Source organism: Podarcis muralis, chromosome 17 (assembly GCF_964188315.1).
Source record: "Podarcis muralis chromosome 17, rPodMur119.hap1.1, whole genome shotgun sequence".
NCBI classification, from domain to species: domain Eukaryota; kingdom Metazoa; phylum Chordata; class Lepidosauria; order Squamata; family Lacertidae; genus Podarcis; species Podarcis muralis.
The window spans coordinates 41,892,462-41,914,890 of NC_135671.1; the positions used below are offsets into that span (position 1 = coordinate 41,892,462).

At 43.6% G+C, this 22,429-nt stretch overlaps 1 protein-coding gene across 3 annotated transcripts; it reads right to left on the bottom strand.

Annotated features, from left to right (window-relative positions):
• Positions 1-47: 47 nt before the first annotated feature.
• LOC144325962 (lysozyme C, milk isozyme-like) lies at positions 48-21,848 on the bottom strand. Of its 3 annotated transcripts, XM_077921255.1 has the most exons (6): positions 21,541-21,846; positions 13,251-14,305; positions 9,665-9,757; positions 8,779-8,934; positions 3,345-3,438; positions 48-490 (listed from the first exon to the last, which is right to left on the bottom strand). In XM_077921255.1, the coding sequence occupies exons 3-6, from the start codon at positions 9,696-9,698 to the stop codon at positions 346-348; spliced, it is 429 nt and encodes a 142-aa protein (XP_077777381.1). In that variant the 5' UTR covers positions 9,699-9,757; positions 13,251-14,305; positions 21,541-21,846; the 3' UTR covers positions 48-345. The 3 variants fall into 3 exon arrangements, with proteins under 3 accessions (XP_077777381.1, XP_077777379.1, XP_077777380.1); XM_077921253.1 differs by lacking the exon at positions 13,251-14,305 and having other exon boundaries at positions 21,541-21,848; XM_077921254.1 differs by lacking the exon at positions 21,541-21,846 and having other exon boundaries at positions 13,251-14,879.
• Between the last annotated feature and the right edge of the window lie 581 nt (positions 21,849-22,429).

The following is a 22,429-nucleotide window of genomic DNA, read 5'->3' on the forward strand; positions in this document are numbered from 1 at the left end:
AGGGGAATAATGGCTGTGATCTTAGCAACAAAATATTGGAAACAAAATTATTGTTCTATGACAAGTTTATGAATAAAGAATTGTAACATAAAAATACAAGAAGTGACCGAGAATCAAGTGTTATCAGTCTGGATACCTCAGCTGGTTAGAGTATGGTGCTGATAATGCCAAAGTTACAGGTTTGATCTCTATATGGGACATCTGCATATACCTGCACTGCAGATGATCCTTAATTCTATGAATGTTTCAGTGTCTGTTAAAGACCTAACATTTTACAATTGGTCTACTGTAATCATCAACTGTAACTGATTTAAAAAAACATATGAAAACAAGAAGTATTGACCATCATTTATGAACCTTTATGTGTAATGGGTTCTCTTTCTTTTTCTTCAGCAGTTGTTGGAACCATTCACTCATTGGGAAAAACATTGCACACCGTAAAGCAATTATGGTGATTGCTTCCACACCACAGTGCTTCTCATAGAGTGGCCTAAAAGCGCAAGGGGTGGTAGAGAGAAAGAGCTGGTGAGCAACACATTAAGATTCTTTTTGTGCACATGTACATTCTCAAAAAAACACAGACTCTTGATAAAACCATTTGTACAATCATATCAAGTTTGCTTCTCTGAATCCTAAACTTTTGATAAAAGTAACACAGTGCTTATATGTAAACAGTTTATTGTATTTCTCCTTGTCAGCCAGTAATCACTCAGGGCTGGAAAGACACGTCATGGTCCACCCTAGATAACTGGTTCAAGAAATAGGTGGGTAGCTGTGTTGGACTGACACAGTCAAAATTAATAATAATAATAATAATAATAATAATAATAATAATAATAATAATAATAATAATATCTGAAGAAGTGTGCATGCACACGAAAGATACCCAGAACAAACATAGTTGGTCTTTAAGGTGCCACTGGACAATTTTTAAATTTTTTTATTTGGTTCAAGAAAGTTATGTTCATCCCTATCTCAGAGAAACTGGGAGAGATCATCAGGGGGGTTGGGCTGGGTGTTCGTCGGTACACAGATGAAACCCAGCTCTACCTCTCCTTTAAATCGGAACCAGTGAAGGCAGTGAAGGTCCTGTGTGAGTGACTGGAGGGAGAGGGGACGGGCAGGTGTGGAGGACTCCCTAGTCCTGAATGGAGTAACTGTGCCCCTGAAGGACCAGGTGCGACCAGTCATTTTGGACTCTCAGCTGTCCATGGAGGCACAGGTCAATTCTGTGTCCAGGGCAGCTGTCTACCAACTCCATCCGGTACCCCGGCTGAGACCCTCCCTGCCTACGCCCTGTCTTGACAGAGTGGTGCATGTTCTGGTTATCTCCTGCTTGGACTACTCCAATGGGCTCTATGTGGGGTTACCTTGGAAGGAGACTTGGAAACTACAACTAATCCAGAATGGGGCAACTGGTGACCGGGAGTGACCACTGCGACCATATAGCACCAGTCCTAAAGGATCTTCACTGACTCCCATTACGTTTCCAAGCGCAATTTGAAGTGTTGGTGCGGACCTTTAAAGCTCTAAATGGCCTTGGCCCTGTATACCTGAAGGAGCATCTCCACCCCCATCACTTAGCCTAGGTCCTCCTCCGAGGGTCTTTTGGCGGTTCCCTCATTGTGAGAAGCAAAGTTACAGGGAACCAGGCAGAGGGTAGTTGCACCCACCCCGTGGAACGCCCTCCCATCAGATGTCAAGGAGGTAAAGAACTACACAACTTTTAGAAGACATCTGAAGGCAGCTCTGTATCAGGAAGTTTTAATTTTTTTACCTTTTTTGTATTTTTCTGGAAGCTATGCAGAGTGGCTGGGGAAACCCAGCCAGATGGGCAGTGTATTATTATTATTATTAGTATTAGTATAAGTATTATTATTTACCTGCAATCTTCATGTCACGTCAGTCAATCAAATGTTTATAACAGTCAACAAGCCATTAACAGCAGGGTAGCTGTCTTGGGCCTCAGGTTATAGATGTGATGTAACACGTGTGTTACATCACCTCGGAACCTGACCTCCAGTGCCACCGGAAGTCAGGTTCCAAGAGTTCGAAAGACCTCTGAAAACATCTTCCAGGTCTTGCAAGACATGACTTCTGGTGATTTGCGAGGCACCGGAAGTTGTGGTTGGAGCCCTGTAGTGTGGGTGCCAAGCACCCACAACAAACTTTTTGTGAGTGCTTGGGCACCCAAAGCCCCTTATAGTTGGTGTCCTTGATTGCCAGGTAACACTAATTGCTACATTTCCATTCAGGAGTGGGGCTTCTGCCAGCTGAGATGGCCAAAGGCTAAGTCCTGCTGGGTTGCTAGGTCACACGCCTGTGCTGAATGAAATTTGAAATAGTGGTAAGTATCAGGCTCACCAGGATCCACAGCAAGACCCACAAGCTGCAATCCACAGCTTGTGGGATTAGGCACATAGCTAGCGGGTTGGGCAAGAACACAGGATGCAGTCCACAGTCTGGGCACACAGAGACAGTCAGAAGATTTGCTTCAGCTGCTCTTGCAGCCTCATACTGAGACATAGAATCGTAGCACTGTAGAATTGGAAGGGACCCCCAGGCCGGAACCTCATTGCAGAGCTCAGCTAAAGCCCAGGTTGATGCAGAAAACCCTCATTGTGAGGAGGCCCTACTCATGAGGAGTCCACCACTGCATCTGAGCACTTCTCTTGAGTAAGATAGTCTCAGCCTGCCTCTTGAACTACCATTGCTCCCAGGGACTCAGGGGTTGTTTTGTTTCCACTTCAGAGAGGCATGAGGCAAAGTGAGGAGATCACCTCAGGCAGCAGGGTCCACGAGGGAAGCAGATCCCAAGGTAAATCTTTATTTTCCCCTTTTCTTGATGTAGATCTTCACTTACCCCTTCTTCAGAGCCAGGGAGGGGAGGGTCAATTTGTGGTTCACCTCAGGTGCCAATATATATTGGACTGGCCCTGACAGAGCAACCTCTCTGCAACTAGGAACCATCGCCAATCTCTTCCAAGAGTCCTGACACCTCCTCAACTGTTGCTTTGGGCTGTTCCTGAGTGCTGCCAGTTTCTGAGAGCTTGAGAGCATCTTTGGCCACATCCTCCTTGGAAGACGAGTTATATAATGTGGGCATGACAACCTACCTCACTCTTTTTTGGTACTCACCCTGTTTTGGTACTCAGCCTGTTTCAGCTCAGGGGGTGAAACCTTGGCTGAGGTTTCTGAATCAGGGTGGATGACTTACAGCAATGTATCTCCAGCTGAGCTGGGATGTGGGACTTCAGACAGCAGGACTTCAGGTACTTTTTAGCTCCTTGGTTTTTTCTTATTAAAACATTCTTACATGCAGGGAAGCTGATGCAATTACTCACCATTCAGAGAACTGTTTTGAACTGACTATCTCCTTGTCTCCAATAACTTTCTTCACACACTCGGTGTCATCTTTAATATCCTCATCTAGGAACTCTGTGGAGGATGTTAATAAAAGCAAGTCAAGGAAGAACAAATCTTGGTCAAGGTAGACTTCCTGGATCTTTGATTCTGGAGGCAGTGTATATGTGGAATGTGAGCTTTTACCTTAACTCAAAGCAACCACCTTTACTCTTTCCAGTTAGCTTTCCATGTTTGAGGAACTGTTGGATGTGATAGGTTGTAATGCTCCATAGCAAATATGAATATAACTTTTTCGTGTTGCAATATATATGTTTAAGGGAGCAATTCTACATGTAAGAAGCTGATGTTAAGCAAGCTGGTGTAAAGTATCAGATCTAAACTCTAGGTAAGTATAGAATTGTAGGGTTGGAAGAGACCACGAGGGTCATCTAGTCCAACCACCTGCAAAATCTTTTGCCCAAAGTGGGGCTAGAACCCAAAACCCTAGGATTAAGAGTCATGCTGAACCATCTCAATCAGGAGCAGGGCTACCGCTTGCTGAGCCAGCCTAAGCCTGGCAGAGGAGAAAGAAGCCTTCAAAACAGACTTTAGAGTTACACTACATCACCCTTCCCGCCACCTTAACTAACACCAAGTTGCCAGGTCCCATGGTAGAGCTGAACAGGCTTAGGATTCAGCTAAAGTCCCCTCTGGTCCTGCCCCCACCACATCCCCAGAATGCCCCTTTTTCAGGGCTTACTCTGTCTTAAGATCTGCCAAATTTGGCTAAGCTGGCTGCATCGTGGCTGTGGAAAATATGCTGTAGTATCTCCAGCTGGGCCAAGGACAGGGAGCCCAGCTGCACTGGGAATTTCCCAGCTCTGCCAGAGATCCATTGGCTCCTAACTGTGCTCATCCTGGTGTATCTTATAGGATTGTTCCTCTAATAGCTGCTGCAAAAGCAACTGCAATTTTGCAAAGGATGATAAATATTTGAAGTAAGAAACTACTTTGAGCATCTATAAAAGATATGAATAAGCTTATTTGTTCTTTCCAAATATCTCTTCATAGTATTATGTTTCAGTGTTATGCTCAGGGGTATTATGATTTGTTGAAACATGTTCCAAATCTGTGATGAAGATAGAAGAACCTGAGCCTAAAACCTCCACTAGGCATCTTCAATTCAGTATCAGGTGCAACACTACCTTGTGGTTATTTAGTGTGCATAGCGTAAAAGCTTCCAGGTTGTCTCGGAGTCTAAGCCTTTGGCCCAAGCAAGCCTAGTATGTGGGCACAACAGTCACAAATGCCAAGTGAATCTGATTAACAATTCTCCCGTTTAAACTGGGAGTGAGACAGCATGTTCTCCCTCTAATTCATTTCCTGGTGCGTGCATGGATATGGCCAGTCTATAAGAACATAAGACAAGCCTGCTGGATCAGGCCAATCTTCACAGTGGCCAACCAGAGGCCTGTGGGAAACTCTTAATCAAGTCCCCTTTAGGGAAAGTTCTTCATGCCAGGAAGAGCCACCCAGAGGTTTCTTGTTCCTGTCTGCCCAAATGGAGGAGGCTCTCTCAACACTGCAGAGAGATGCAGATGAAGAAGGGAATGAAATCAGGCATGTCCAAAGTCCGTTTCGGAGGCCTAATCCAGCCCGCTGGTTGGTTTAATCTGGCCCCTGTGGCAGTTTATTTCCTGGGGTAAAATTGTAAAAAACCTCAAAAACTCCAACCCTAAAAAAAGCTCAACAACTTCAAAGGTTGGGGCCCTTCACATCATCAAATCTGGCTCTCTTTGAAAAAATTCCCAGGGCATGGAAATCCCAGGGCATGGGAGGAACAGACTTCACTCACAGATCACCTTGATGCCTGGCTCCTGCTCCTGCATGCAATATGGGGGCAGACTGAGGCACTGGGTGCAAAAGCTTTTCGCCTGACGCAAACCCCCATGCTGCTATTCGGAAGCAGAGGTTCTCCTATTAATTGGATTTTAATTGGTATAAAGTAAGGCATACACCAGAGGAGACGCCATCAAATGCAAGTTTTAAAGATAGACAAGTGAGGATGGATTATTGTATGGAGTAATATTGAGATTAAAAGAACAGCTGAAGCTGTGTGTGGTTTAAAGTGATGGAAGTGGGGGGAGTTCTATTGTTTGAATGGATCATCTTGTGAAATCAGAGCTGATCCCCACCCACCCCTCAAAAACAATGGAAAAAGAAAAGAGACCAAGAGACCAAGAGGAGTTCAGATACAGCCTTAGAGGAAGGACATTGGCCAGAAAATGCAGTCATAAAGATGAAAGGAATTTGGTGGCTGTGGACAAACAGAGGCTTTAAGGATGGTGGTGAATCAAAAGGAAAGAGCTGCCAGACTACCTGCGGCTATGCTTGAAACAGGCTGAGGAGGAAATGGCAAAGCTTCAAGACTGATCAGCGGGAAGGAGTAGACTGCTGTAGACTGTTGTTTGTCTGGAGAAGCCAAGCATTGTGGGATGGAGCTAAACTGAGAAACCTCCAGAAACTCTGGGATTATAGCTCCACCCAAGAGCAGCAGATGAACCTCAAGGACGGGGCAGCAAACAAAGCCAAGGGTACGAACAGTTGGACATATTAGACTGGCACATGCTGACTGAAAAGAAAAAAGTCAGAGCTCCTCACTTGAAATTCTTTGAAAAGTTAAATAGCATAATAACAGGAACAGAAATCTTTAAGAATGCAGCTGCTATCTAAGTGATTATAATATCAATTGGAATGTAATTAGAAGATAATAAGAATATGAATCGCAGTAATATAATGCACTATGGAGCACGGCAAACCACTTTAATTAAATTGAGCTTGTTTGGAGGTTCTCGCAGAGGAGCACAGCTATCGTATACCCTTGACCGAAGATCGGTACACTCCTTCTATTTGGGATGGTCGTCCTCTTCCACTGAGCGCGCAACTTCGGAAGGGACACACATGGAGCGGTGAGGGAGGAAGGGGACACCTGCCTAGCCAGCCAGATCAGCCGAATCAACCCTGGCGATCAATGGGGTGACAGATGTCGCAACCAGATCGCCTGTCTGAATTGTGCATTGCTTTGTAACGATTTGTTGGGTCTCTGGACTGTAATAAAATTGATTGATTGTTTGTTTGATTGATTGATTGATTAAATCGCATTACATAATTTGGAATTAATTGGAATTAATTTGGAATCAATTGGTATTTGTATAATTTGATTAATATAGGGAAACTAATAAAATAACATATGAAAGAAAAAGGAAGAGCCACCCAGATGATAAAGGAGTCTGAAAGCCTTCCACACAAAGAGAGGGGAAGGAAGGATCATGGGGAACTGGAATTAATGGACCTAACTTAGTCATATTAATTAATTTCAACTGGCTGTGAGTGTCTGGAGGTGGTTGGAGGATGGATGGTGGTTAACAGATTGAGGCTGAATCCTGGCAAGTACTATTTTGAGAGGATAGGGGGTGGATGGGGGCTAAGACCCTACCCGCCCGCAGACTGTCTTGCCAGAGTGGTCCATGCTCCCACTTGGACTTCTGTAAGGCTACATCTGAAGGCGACTTGGAAACGAAAACCAATCCAAAATTTGGCAGCTAAAGGGTCTTCACAGGCTCATGTTTCAGAGCACAATTCAAAGTGCTGGTAGTGAACTTTAAAGCCCTCAACAGTGTTGCCCTGTATACCCGAAGGTACCCAACCCCCTCGTTCAGCCCAGACACGGAAGTCTTTTGGCGGTTCCCTAACTATGGGAAGTGATGTTACAGGGAACCAGACAGAGGGCCTTCTCGGTAGTGGCACCTGCCAGATGTCAAAGAGATAAATGATTGATTGATCCTGCTTGGCAGGGGGTTGGACTCGATGGCCCTTGTGGTCTCTTCCAACTCTATGATTCTATGATTCTAATTATACAACTTTTAGAAGACATCTGAAGGCAGCCCTGTATTGGGAAGTTTTTTATGTTTGATGTTTGATTGTGTTTTTATATGCATTGGAAGCCACCAGAGTGGGTGGGGTATAAATATTATTAAAATAGTATTAGTAAAGCTAGTTAGTAAAGCTAATCTGTCTCCTGAGAAATCTCTATGTGGGACAAGAAGCTACAGTTAGAACTGGGTATGGAACAACTGATTGGTTCAAAATTGGGAAAGGAGTATGGCAAGGCTGTATATTGTCTCCCTGCTTATTTAACTTATATGCAGAATTCATCATGCGAAAAGCTAGGCTGGATGAATCCCAAGCCGGAATTAAGATCAACAACCTCAGATATGCAGATGACACAACCTTGATGGCAGAAAGTGAGGAGGAATTAAAGCAGGAATTATTTCACTGGAAGAAATATCAACAACCTCAGATATGCAGATGACACAACCTTGATGGCAGAAAGTGAGGAGGAATTAAAGAACCTTTTAATGAGGGTGAAAGAGGAGAGCGCAAAATATGGTCTGAATCTCAACATCAAAAAAACGAAGATCATGGCCACTGGGCCCATCACCTCCTGGCAAATAGAAGGGGAAGAAATGGAAGCAGTGAGAGATTTTACTTTCTTGGGCTCCGTGATCACTGCAGAGGGTGACAGCAGTCACAGAATTAAAAGATGCCTGCTCCTTGGGAGAAAGGCGATGGCAAACCTAGACAGCATCTTAAAAAGCAGAGACATCACCTTGCCAACAAAGGTCCGTATAGTTAAAGCCATGGTTTTCCCAGTAGTGATGTATGGAAGTGAGAGCTGGACCATAAAGAAGGCTGATCACCAAAGAATTGATGCTTTTGAATTATGCTGCTGGAGGAGACTCTTGAGAGTCCCATGGACTGCAAGAAGATCAAATCTCTCCATTCTGAAGGAAATCAACCCTGAGTGCTCACTGGAAGGACAGATCGTGAAGCTGAGGCTCCAATACTTTGGCCACCTCATGGGAAGAGAAGACTCCCTGGAAAAGACCCTGATGTTGGGAAAGATGGAGGGCACAAAGAGAAGGGGACGACAGAGGACGAGATGGTTGGACAGTGTTCTCGAAGCTAGAAACATGAGTCTGACCAAATTGCGGGAGGCAGTGGAAGACAGGAGTGCCTGGCGTGCTCTGGTCTATGGGGTCACGAAGTCGGACACGACTAAACGACTAAACAACAACAAAAGCTAATGAGTCCCACCAGCTCAACTGGCTCCCCCCTGTGTGCTCCCGAATTGGCTTGAAGAGATCAGGAGAAACCCCAGGACAATGCATGAGGTTAGGAGAAGGGGAATCATTCCTCCTGGCAAGCTGAAATGCATGCACTGATGGAACAATTGCACTATGTTAAATTCCTCCCATAGGGTCCATTCTGGTTACATTCCAACTAGCTTAAGCCTTTAACACTTCTTAATAATAAGGAATAACCTGGTGATCTTGAGTCACACATGGCAAAGGTTTATAAGGAGTCACTTACTATCGCAGGCAATGCTGCATTTGTTCTTCGAGGCTTGCTTCCCATTACTGCACCATTTGGCACCATTCAGTCGGAATAATCCATAGTATGGATGGTCGCCTTCACTTGTAAAGTAGTTGGTAGTCAAGTTACTTGCAAATGTAGCCAAACAGACAACTGGTTATAGAAGCATGGTATAAAAATCAGAAATGTGGAATATATTTTAAATAATAAAACCAGCTCCAAAACATTGATATAGAATGGGATTTTAAAAATAACTCCAATTTCAGCTCCAGATTCAGTTTAAAAGCTTTAAAATAATTGATATTAACAATTCTGCCTTAACATATGTGACTCATTCAATCTTTCTTGTTGTAACATTATAAAATAGCAAGTAGTATATATCATTTTATTCTATTTGGTTTATATTCTGCCTTTCAAAGGGCTCACAGGGTAACTATAAACATTTCTAACAACTTCTAAAACTTTTCAAATGTCGTGATGCCTCCTTTGAATCTTGCTAGTTGACAATTCAGAGTTTTGAGAGCTAGCAATTCAAAATTCTGCATTTCCTGTTGTATCCTTGTAAAATAATAGGGAGTACACACCACAACACTTCTAACGGCTTTTAAGACTTTGCTACGATATTACAAATTTCTTTCTCATGGTTCTTGCAAGTTCTATAGGTTATTAGTTTCCAATTTCCAATTTCACCACACTATTTGAAAAAGGATCGTAAGTGTTAATAAGGATAATTACTTTTAAACAAAAACATATATGCATGACAATGCATGACACACACTTTCTTCAGAAAAGCGAAACGGGAGGAAACTGAAATCACATACTGCAAAATGCATCTAAGTTAATCATACCAGTAGGGTGGAAGTTGTATACCCCATGAACTCACATTGATGTAAACCAGTCCATGTAGAGGAGTCCATTCCATAACTTCTCAGTAGATAAAACAGTTCACAGGCATCAAACACTTTGGTCTCATGGCCTACAATGAGCAGGTAGAATACGGAAAGGAGAAAGGCCTTCATTGCTGCTGATCTTTGCAGAACAGTGTGTCCTCCAGAGCCCAGGTTTTATAGTCCCTGGCTGTAGGCTGTCCATTCCATCTGCAAGTGTTCTTCTTCTTGTGCCATCTCATTGGAACATCAAAATCTGCCTTATATGGAGTCAGGTGCATGGGCCCATCCAGCTCAGTACTGCTTACAGTGACTGGCAGTGGCTCTCCAGGGTTGCAGACAGGGGTCTCTCCCAGTCCTTCCTGGAGATGCTGGGGATTGAATCTGGGCCCTTTGGCATGCAAGGCAGATGCCCTGATGCTGAGCTATATGGCTCGCTCTTATAGGGCAGCTAATGGCTGTAGCAACAGCCTAGCCTTTCCCACATTACCTGGAGCCAATTCCACTTCTAAAAACTGTTAAAGGAAGCACTGGGTTTACAGCTGCCATCAGACCCGTGCCTACACCCACCTTCAAAATACTCATGCAACTGGCCCTACAGGTCTGGGAAACCTAGCTGAGCCTCGTTCCAAAATAGCTGTACATGGGCATTCAATGCATATGTACTATTGTGTGTGACAGTGAGTGGGAAGCAGACATGATATATTTTCTGAGGGACACCACAAGGCAAACCTGGTGTTCATTTCAGCAATGGTAGTATGATGCCTTTCTTGATGCCTTTTGGTATCAAGAAATAATCTATTTCTTAACTGGAAGCATTTAATCTTCAACCCTCTGCTTGATGTCACTCATAGGAGCCACCTCCTAGGGGCTGAGGGTTATTTGCCCCCCCCCCCCAAATTCTGAGTGGGCCAGCCACCCCCCAAGCTAATAGACATTGCCATTCAAATGGTGTGCATGCACCACACCATGTGAATCATTATTTTATTTAAGATGGTACCCCTGGTATCACTCAAATATAGTAATTTTACATATTTACTTCAGTGTTTTGAAAATATTTGTATTCTGCTTTCTGCTTAGCAGGCTTTGAAAGCAGTTGGCAACAACAGCAATTAAAAATGACGAACATAATTTTTAAAAATCAAAAAATTCACAGCCAATATATATAAAAATTACATAGCAGTAACCAACAAGGAGAATGTCACAACAAAATAGAGATAGCCCTCTTCCCAAATTCCTTCAGAAATGGGATACTGTTTGCACCTTCTCTGGCTCCACCTAACTTCCTTGATGCCACTTTTTTTAGTTCCTGCACACCTGGTCTCCTCGTGAGTAGCACTGCTACCATTTACGGGAAGGGAAAGGGGCAAGTTGGCAGAGAGGTTGGGGCTGTGCAGGTGTGCAGCAGATGCCATCTGGTGCTCCTGCCTGCATATCTGCACAGTTCCAACCTCCCTACTGCCTTCCTCCTCTCCCTCCGGGCTGTTTTCCCTTTTTCTAGTTGAAACTTCTGAGCACTTCTGATGCTGCTGGACTACAGTCAGGGATATGTGAACATGCCAACATTCCTTTGCATAAAAGGTAAAGGTAAAGGTACCCCTGCCCGTACGGGCCAGTCGTGTCCGACTCTAGGGTTGTGCACCCATCTCACTTAAGAGGCCGGGGGCCAGCGCTGTCTGCAGACACTTCTGGGTCGCGTGGCCAGCATGACAAGCTGCATCTGGCGAGCCAGCGCAGCACATGGAAACGCCGTTTACCTTCCCGCTAGTAAGCGGTCCCTATTTATCTACTTGCCCCCGGGGGTCCTTTCGAACTGCTAGGTTGGCAGGCGCTGGGACCGAGCAACGGGAGCGCACCCCGCCGCGGGGATTCGAACCACCGACCTGACGATCGGCAAGTCCTAGGCGCTGAGGTTTTACCCACAGCGCCACCCGGGTTCCTTGGCATACTCATCCTTTATTTTAAATTCTGATGCAATTGTGCAAGTATTTCTTCCATTTCATTGTCCACAGAAATATATGCATCTTCTTTTTTTACATATAGCGTACACATAGCTGAGCCATCAAAAAATATTTACATGATGTTACCTTCCCTGAATGCTGCTTTTCAGTTGTAGCAAAAATAATGAGTCTTGTGGCACCTTAAAGACAAAACCATCTATTTCACTATCTTGATTTCTCAGTCCAGTAGAAGCATGTCATGTTCTCTCACTTCCTTCACATAGGCATCAGGGAAGGACAGTTTAGCACTCTGTGGACATTTTTCACCTACTATCTTGGATTGTAGAAATTCTTCTGGGCATATTATACATTTGACAGGCATGTTCCTCCACTCAGTGTGATGCCACATGTGTGATTAAGCCCCCTTTTTATTGGAATGTTTTAACTGTGTATTTTACAACGAAAATGGTCGTGTGTGCATCTGCTGAAATAACTCTCAAGCTAATTTATTTTTAAATGTATTTGCAGTAAACATGAATTTGTGTTTGACAGCTTGAAATCCCCCCTTTTTCGTGCCAATGTATTTCTGCCATAAGGGATGTGGGTGGCGCTGTGGTCTAAACCATTGAGCCCAGGGATTCCCGATCAGAAGGTTGGCGGTTCAAATCCCTGCGAGCGACGGGGTGAGCTCCCGTTGCTCGGTCCCAGCTCCTGCCAACCTAACAGTTCGAAAGCATGCCAAAAAAAGAAAGAAAAGAAAAAAAGAAAGAGTGCAAGTAGATAAATAGGTGCTGCTCCAGTGGGAAGGTAAACAGCGTTTCCGTCTGCTGCTCTGGTTTCACTAGAAGTGGCTTAGTCATCCTGGCCACATTACCCAGATAAACTGTCTGCGGACAAAAGCCGGATCCCTCGGCCTGTATAGTGAGATGAGCGCCACAACCCCAGAGTCGTCTGCAACTGGACTTAACTGTCAGGGGGTCCTTTACCTTTATTTCTGCCATGTGAAAAAAAATATTGGATGAATTTTCAAATTCACAGTACAAAAGGGAATGATTGAATAGATCAATCAATCTATTCAAGGTTGCTGCCTCCAGCAAAGAACAAGTTCTTTGGAGAGAGGCATTGTATAGAAGTGTTTATACACTAATACTAGAAGCCTTCACACTAAGATGGGATAGCTGGAGCATCTGGTCTTAGAGGAGCACAGAGTGAATACAACAGAAACCTGGTGAAAAGAAGTGAACAATCCATGCAAACAGCTGATCAGAATTAACTGCCTTAAGAGGTCCAGTTTGGTGCAGTCATTTTGTATGACATGTTGGGGTGGTACTTTTGGCAGGCCAGCAGCTCACAGCTGCAGTGTACCATGAATGTAATCCTCCAACGCCCTTGGGAAATTGTAGTTCATGATACAGCAGCACAGTTTCTTTTTCAAGGAGGAATGTATAGAAAATGAAATGGCTGCCTCTCTGGGCACTAGGGACTTCTGGTGCAGAAATTCAGAAAAGAAAAACAAGTTTCACTCCATTTCTGGTCCATCTCCTTTTTTTTACACATCTCATTGCATTCCAGATCCATTTCTATTTTGAGGTTTAAAAAAAAACTAAAAAGAAAATAAAACTGCACTTAGATTGCAACTTACATTATTACCAAACTCGTGGGTGGGGAACACAGGGATTCTTGGATGTTGTTGGACTCCAACTCCCATTAAGCTCAAGCCAGTGTGGATAATGGTAACAGTTTATGGGAGTTGCTGGATGTTCCATGTCAGATGTTCCGTGTCTGACTCCAAGTTTACAGTTGCCGAGTCTAAACTCCGCCCCTTACTCTTCTTCCAACATGGGAAAAAACCCTTCCACTTCCACTCTTTCCCCCTCCTCTCACTGACCTTTTCGCGCCTTCGAGTTTTTGGGCTAGCTATTCCTGGCCTCTCCCCTTCTGTCTCTGAGCTAAGAACATCTGACACGGAACATCCAGCAACATCTGAAGGGCGGTCATAAGGTCCCCGTCTCTGACTTACGTACTACCTGATGCTTCAAGCTACTAGGAAGCTGCTCACAGTACGGATAGAATTTTCTGAAAATGTTGACCTTGTCCTTTACAGTTCTTGCATATTGTACGCATCATTATTACATGAATATTATATGCATGTACCTTGGGAGAAAAGCAATGACAAACCTAGACAGCATCTTAAAAAGCAGAGACATTACCTTGCCAACAAAGGTCCGTATAGTTAAAGCTATGGTTTTCCCAGTAGCGATGTGTGGAAGGGAGAGCTGGACCATAAAGAAGGCTGATTGCCGAAGAATTGGTGTTTTTGAATTATGGTGCTGGAGGAGACTCTTGAGAGTCCCATGGACTGCAAGAAGATCAAACTTATCCATTCTTAAGGAAATCAGCCCTGAGTGCTCAATGAAAGGACAAATCCTGAAGCTGAGACTCCAATACTTTGGCCACCTCATGAGAAGAGAAGACTCCCTGGAAAAGACCTTGATGTTGGGAAAGATGGAGGGCACAAGGAGAAGGGGACGTCAGAGGACGAGATGGTTGGATAGTGTTGTCAAAGCTACCAGCATGAGTTTGACCAAACTGCGGGAGGCAGTGGAAGACAGGAGTGCCTGGCATGCTCTGGTCCATGGGGTCACGAAGAGTCGGACATGACTAAACGACAACATATGCATGTACACTCCAGGTTTCCTAAAGTAACCAGCAACATAAACAGATATGTGCAGCAATGCATATAATTGTAGAAACACCTATGTATTAGTTATGCCTCCTTGTGTTGGAGAAATATAGTACCAGATGGGGCTTGATTCTTTTACATATATTATGTGTATGATTACGGGGGATTGCATATAATTCTGCATATAATTAGTTGCTGATTTATTTATTTATTTATTTTAAATGTTATCGGAAGGTTACCAGATTTTTTTCAATGAATCCGGGGACACTTTTCAACTTCAATGGATTTTGTATGGGGACTGATTTGTAAATCCGGGGGCTGTACCCGGGAAATGGGGACGTCTGGTAACCTTCTGTTATTGCCTTCAAATAATGGGTGTGGTGGGTGCATTTCAGCTTATTAGTTGTAATTCAGTTCTGATTTGGGCAACACTTCTTTTAGGCAGCAGTGTAGTGTCAAATTTAGAAGTGCTATCTTCTTGATAGTCCCAGCAATGTGCCCTCACAGCCACACCCCTTCTACTAAGTGAAATATACTCAGAGAACATAAGTTTATACAATCTTCCAGGATGGTACAAAATCTTATAGTTATACATGTTACGGAAGGGGGGGGGCATGTCTTCTTCACTACAATATATTTGCTCAGTTTCTCTAGGACTCCATCACCAAGACCCTAATCCTGTCAAAATCACTCTGCCAAACCTTTCCTCCGGGCAATGCCAGGTGACAGACTACGCATACATGGACCATTGTCTTCTCAGGATGTGCTTATCTGTGCATATCTCCAGCTCTGCATATTCCCCCCTCCCTCCTCCATATGTTAATCCAGTGCAACCCAACCTCTCCTTAATGTATTCATGATGTAATCTGTGTAACCCAACCTTTCCTTAATGTATTCATGATGTAACTGGGATGTATTTTGCACTGTATTCTGGGACATGGAGGGAGTTTCAAAAGTTCATGCCACCCCTTTTTCGCGGTTCAATCTCGTCTTGAACCTGTTGCGCAATAAACTTGGATCTTCTGCAGTTTGCTCCTGTCTGGCTGAGCTCATTTTCTTCCGCAGGGACCCGCGGACTTACTTAGTCCGACGAGCTGGGTGGCAGAGTAGCCCCGCACCCAGATTTATCCGTAACAGTTGGCGCCCAACGTGGGGCTGGCGGTTCTCCCGCGTTGCTGACCGGGGGCCCCGAAATCTTCAGCCGGCACCAGGCCATTTTGCCTGGGAAGATCCTTTGGACCCCCGGCCATCTTCCGGGCGGTAATCGAAAGCCCCAGGAGTTCAGCCAGGGAGCAAAGAGGGATCCAGCCGGCTTATTCATCGATCCCGGGATCATCATAGAAGACACGTGAGTATAAGGAAAAGGAAAATCCAGTGCACTGGTGGGAAGGGGGTGGAAATCTCCTGGCAACTGAATTCTCTGCCCTCCTCTCTATCGCTCCTTCTCGCCTGTCTCTTGGTCCAAGTGGTGAGAGAGACCATGGACCGCTGCTCAACCCGAAAGGGGGGTTCTGAGCTCTATCTCTTTCTCTAACACCCTCCAGCCAGCCGCACCAATTGGGAGCCCGAAAGTAAGACAGAGAGACCCGACTTGAAAGATAGCCGACTCTCCGCAACGGGCATCCCAGTTGAAAGCAAGGGGTTGGAGCTCTTTTTCCGATCTTCCCGAGCGTCCTTCCTAGGGGGCAGGAAGTGGTCTTGCTTTCTATCCCAATCCCAGCCGCACTGGTCGGAGCCACGTAACACGTGTATCGTGCGTGAGCCCGCTTCCAAAAGCAAGGGGGATTTTCAGTTCGAAGTTCTATCCAGGGATCACCCGATCTGGCACCGCACGGCACGGGCGTCCAGTAGGGCCCCTTTTCCTGAGATTGTGACGATAGATAAGGAGGTTGCCAGGAGGGATAGCCCATGAGGAATTGGGCGGGATCGGCAGAGTGGAAAGGACCCCAGGTTATTGACTAAGGAAATAGGAAAAGGAACACAAGGAACCGGATAGCTAGAGCTCTCTAAAAAACCCACTAAGGAAGTTGCCAAGCAACTAGAGGCCCCTTCTCTTTCTTTACTATATATCCCTGCACTACAAGTTACCCAAATCCCAATCAACCCTTCTCGTTCCCCTTAGGATAAAACAAACAAACAAACAAACAAAAAAGCAACAACAGCAAAGCATGCATATATAAAGGGGTACCCCGACAACCAAGCAGTGTGAGCCCTGCCAGTTTGGTTAACTGGTTGTGTCTGAAGAGGCAAGGAGGCTCTTAAAACCATGTGGGACCTTCCTACTAATTTCACTTAATGAAGCAAAAGGGAGCGGCCCAACTCCTTGCAATAACCAACTAAAGAATGAGAATATATATGTTTACATGTTGTCTGTTATGTGTGTTGTCTGTTAATACATATATGAAAATATGTATGTTTACATGTTACGTGTGTTGTCTGTTCCTTCTGTCTCTGACAGACTGCCTTTCTTAAGTGCGCATAGTTTAAACTGCAAGCTTGCTTCAAAATTTAAATCTAAGGAAGCCATGCTGGACCTTATCAGTCCTAAATAAGACAAAATGAGAATGGAGGGTGCAAATGTTTGTTATTTGAGAGAGGCTCCGAAGAGTCTTTCTCCGAGTAGTTTTAAGTGAGGAGGGTGATTTTAAGTCTAGTGGTAAATGATGTTTTGTTGTAACTTTTGAGTTTGTGAGTGTACATCCGTGTTCCAGTCTTTTGTTCCAGTATTTTGAAATGTGCTGTAAAAAAAACACTAATGTTTCTGCTGCAAAAGCCTAGTTGAGCCAACTGCTCTCTCAAGCTAAAATGCAGTGTATGTATTTCATTAAGCATATGCCTATGAAGGTATGGTGTTCTTTCTGAGAAAAATTGATATTAAATGTAGAGGCTTCAATGGCCAGCAAAATTGTCTATCTGAGTCCAGTCCTGATATCAGTCTCTATAAGACTTCCTGGCCTCTTTCCTTAGAAAATGCCCCCCTTGTTTCATTCTGTCTCTTTCAGTTTTTTCTCCCTCCTTACTTCTGTGCCAGGTAAATTTACTCCTGAGTAAGCTTCCTTTAAAGGAAACTGCAAAGAGGGGGGAGCAATCTTTCCCAAGGTACCCTGCATCTCACTTTCCTATTCACTTTTGTGTTCCCTTTAAATCAAATCTATGGCTGTTTTAATTATTTGTGAGTGGTTATATCAATTGAATTAACTTTGCTTTATAAGAGATCCTCTCCCTATCTTAGGAAAAATGTTCACTTCAATCTTCCTTTAAAGATAATTTCTCTAAGAACTTGCATTCTTTAGTCTAAGGAAGCAAACTCACTCAAACTATCTCAAGATCTGCTAAAAGGGGTTCTGTGTAAAGCTGGGTACTTTATTTTCCTCTTCCTTAGTACATGATAGGCGCATGGCTTGTGATCGGTGCATGGCTTGTGGTCTCTTCCCCAGTAGTGCCTGTGTACATAAGTATGTGTGTGTCTCTTTGGTAGTACAAATCTTGCTGTGAAACCTTCCTGTGAACCCTATATTTCGGAGGGTTGGACTAGATGACCCCAGGGTCCCTTTCAGCTCTCCCAATTTGTGGCTGTGTGGAAGGACATGTGTCCACAGGCACTGGAGGGTAATTCTTAAATTCTGGTGTGGTGATGGAGTTGAAATTCGGCCTAGCTTTGCTCTTTAGTTTTAAAGGGTGAGAGGTAAAGCTGTGATGTTTTGAAGCACAACTGGTAATATCAAGCATTTGAATGATTACAGTGTTTATCATTTTGTCTACTATTTAAAAATCAGACTTAAACTCTGGCCATTTCCCCCATATATAAGGGCGTGGCATTGTTCCACGAATAGCCAGAGGGATATTAGCCCTTCCCTGTACATAAAGGAAGCAGTCCCTTTGCTTGGGCTGAAATTGCTAGCTTTGGTGAATACTTGAATTGCTGAGTTTCTCTTTTTGTTTTAAAATCTAACCCTATTTTTTAAATCTACTCCTTACCCTTCATTACCTTTATTCAAATGGTAATTTAGCCAAAAGATGCAACATTTCAATAGTATAAAAGGTTTGTTGAGACATGAACTCTGCACATGCACGGAGGCTAGATAAAAAAAAAAAGGGGGGGGAGAGAGAGGAGGTTTGGAGGGTGTGTACTGCAGGGAGAAAACTTATCCAAATTTCCTTATGTAAAAACTTGGAACCATTAATGTGTCTTGCTCCAGGGGCTACGAAAAAAAAAAAGTTAAGTACTGGACCATCAAAAGTCAAGAGGTTGCCAAGTTTCAAATCTTAACATGCCAAATTCTTTTCACAGGTAAATATCAAAGCATTCCCCCCTCAATGAGATTTAAATCACAGACTTTGTTTGTGTGCATTTTAGGAACAGCATTTCCTGACAGGCTTCTCACATGAAATAATTTTCCCTTTTAACAGGATATGTGAACCCCGATAACAAAGTGTTTGTCCCTTTTTTCCTCCCACAGCGACTTTCTTTCTATTCCGTGAAACAAGCCTGAATCCTTGTTATATTAGTGACTTCTATCTCTTTGTGGCTTTGACACTTTTAAAATTACAAATAATCTGTTTTCCATTTATTTAATCCGTTTTTCCATGATGTCTATGAAGTTAATCGAAGCACAACCAAACATTGTTTGTGGAATGGTATTTGTTTACCTTTTGCCTGAGCATTTCTTATTAATTCTGTCATTTTGGCTAGTGCAAGGCACTTCCACAACTTTAAATTAAGTTTTCCCCATTGTTTTCCCATTTTTCAGTCCAGTAGTAATCCGTGTGGTTTTGATAATATCTTTGTATTATTTAATAATAATTCTTTTCTAAGTCTGATGTCTTTGTGTCAAGTCTGGTTTCATCTGGCTGGTAATCTAATTTTTTTCTTTCCTTTTATTTTTATTTTTTTTAACCTTTGTATTTTTACAGTTCTCTTTCTAGACTAACCGTGTTTTAAGTCCCCAAAACCCTGCCCCCTTACAGGATATCACTTATACAGATGTGCAATGATGAAAAGCGGCAACAACCCCTCCCTCAACTCGGTTCTTCGCGATCACAAGACCTGCACAACAGACGCCAGAGTGTCCACAGCTATCTCTTTCAAAGGATATAGACTGACGGGGAGGAGTTGAATAGCGAGGACATTTTTTCACTTGAACCTCAAGCCTCGGTGCTCCAGGGATTCAAAGATACATGCGTAAAGGATCACAATTGTCTCAATATGCAACTGATATTTAATTAGTTTGTTTTGTGTATTATGTGTTATTATGTAGGAATGTTGAAGTGTGTCTGATTATGTGTTATCTCCACAAAGGAAAAAAATTCTGTATAATGTAACATACATAACTATGAACAGCAGAAGGATATGGCTTACACCCCAAGTTTTTCATGGAGGATTCCCATATATTACAATGCTTTCCAATAGAGCAGACTATATTTAGATTAAGTCAACTGATGATCATATTTCCTTGTCCCACCTGGCACTCTGCAGAGTGCCAACCTTCCCTACCTATTTATTTATGTATTTAATGTTTTTCTATATATGAAGTTCCCAGATTTTTACTATTTCTTTCTTTCTGTTCCAGAAAACTATTTCAAATCTTTTCTATGACTTCTCTGCATCTCTTGCAGATTCAGTACTGTCTTCAAGTAACAATTATTCTGTATTTATTTACTTATTAATCTTGGTTTTCCCGTATAGCTGTGAAATTAATCTAACCACAACCAAGTATTATTATCGGAACCATATTTTATCAGGTAGATTTGAAGCAACGCTCCTTATTATTATTTGAGATGTTTTGATTAGGATGCCAGATGAAATTGGGTGTAGATCACGTCCCAAATTTTATTTATTTATTTGAGGACACGACTACCATATGTTATATTATTATTGATAACAAGAAACGTGTATATGCCTTGATGTAGCAAGAATGGTCCCTTATAGAGTTAAATTGACTCATTTGGACAAATGCCCCCTTAAAGAATGGCTTTGGTTTTAACATATTGGTTTTGAAAAGTTGAGAACCACGGGGCAAGATAAATTCAAATTGGACTCTACTGGAATTGGGCACGTGTATCCAGGCTGCAACTAGCTTTTGGTCCTTTAAGAGCAAGTGGACAACTTTCCATGAGTGCGAGACCAGAGCCTGCAATAATGAAAAACCCCATAGAAAGACCAAGGCGAAGACATATCCCTCATGATGTGTCCAAGCCTGTGCCAGCTATGGTGAGTGCCAGGCGACATGGTTAAATGAAAGCCCTGAGGGGATTCAACAGGATGTGTTACTGTACCACTATGCCGGTGTGAGACCACAGAAGAGCTAGCTTGGCACCTGAAAACACAAAAACGGTGGGGCTAAAAAGCAAACTGCATTTTTTCCCCCCAGTCAGTAGTGGACCTTCCTGCTAAATGTAAAGCATACACCACTATTGAAAGTGTTTCTCCCAAGAGCTAGGGTGCCACAAGTAATAACAGAGCTAGGGTGCCACAAGTAGTAACAAAATACAACAGATGTTCTTTAGGGTGCGGAGAAAAGATTTGCAAGTTCTTACAGAACTTTAATGCAAATCTATCTCCGAATGGGGGACTGTTACGGAAGGGGGGGCATGTCTTCTTCACTACAATATATTTGCTCAGTTTCTCTAGGACTCCATCACCAAGACCCTAATCCTGTCAAAATCACTCTGCCAAACCTTTCCTCCGGGCAATGCCAGGTGACAGACTACGCATACATGGACCATTGTCTTCTCAGGATGTGCTTATCTGTGCATATCTCCAGCTCTGCATATTCCCCCCTCCCTCCTCCATATGTTAATCCAGTGCAACCCAACCTCTCCTTAATGTATTCATGATGTAATCTGTGTAACCCAACCTTTCCTTAATGTATTCATGATGTAACTGGGATGTATTTTGCACTGTATTCTGGGACATGGAGGGAGTTTCAAAAGTTCATGCCACCCCTTTTTCGCGGTTCAATCTCGTCTTGAACCTGTTGCGCAATAAACTTGGATCTTCTGCAGTTTGCTCCTGTCTGGCTGAGCTCATTTTCTTCCGCAGGGACCCGCGGACTTACTTAGTCCGACGAGCTGGGTGGCAGAGTAGCCCCGCACCCAGATTTATCCGTAACATACAATAATAATAATTAAGTGTGCAATGTGATGATCAATGCATATAACCATGTGTTGCCTTTCAGCTGCTATTTTCTGTGCACGTGCATGGGCAAATGATCTGAGTACTCTACTATCTTCTTTCTGAGTGACTTACGTTTTGTTTTCTTCAAAGAGCCATTGTACATAACGTATGTTGGACACCCTTCTGTTGAAATGGAAGCATCATGTGTTTTCAGTTTTCCCAAACAGCGGCTGGGAATCAAAGCAGGCATAAGGACACTGGGATGTGAGGTGGAATGTGAGAGGCAGGAGGGGCAGCCGAGTGGCATAGCTTCAGAGAACAGAGAGCAGGCAGCAGATACCAATCTTAGCTCAGAGACAGAAGGGGAGAGGCCAGGAATAGCTAGCCCAAAAACTCGAAGGCGTGAGAAGGTCAGTGAGAGGAGGGGGAAAGAGCGGAAGTGGAAGGGTTTTTTCCCATGTTGGAAGAAGAGGAAGGGGCGGAGTTTAGACTCGGTAACTGCAAACTTGGAGTCAGACACGGAGTGAAGGAGCTCCGGAGTGATTTATGGGTTTGAGCAATAAACCTGAGATAATTACTGCCAGTGTCTCGCTTCTGTGGGAGAGCCAAGCCATTATAATGCTTAGCTTTGGAGCATACAAAACAACTCATCCTCCGTTCCTTCCCAAGGGCCTTCTCCAGAGTAACCCTAGGAGCCAATCCTCGGTGACTGACTCACTTCCTTTCACTCTGATTGGCTCCAACCAGCACAAAGGGTGAGAAGAATTATTTCTGTGGCTAGAAAGCTTTCCTCTCATGCCGAAGACAAGGACCTTGCTAGATCCCTGCTGCTGAAATAGAAATGAGTCTTTGACCCCCTGCAACCCCAGACCACCACAGCCCTGCTCTTTGGTGTCCAGTCATGACTGAGAACTGCATGAATGAAGCAAGACCCCCTTAAACAGGCACCAGCATACACAACCCTGATTGGATGAACTATTGAATGTAAAACAGCTGGTTATCTTTCTGTACCTGTTTCATC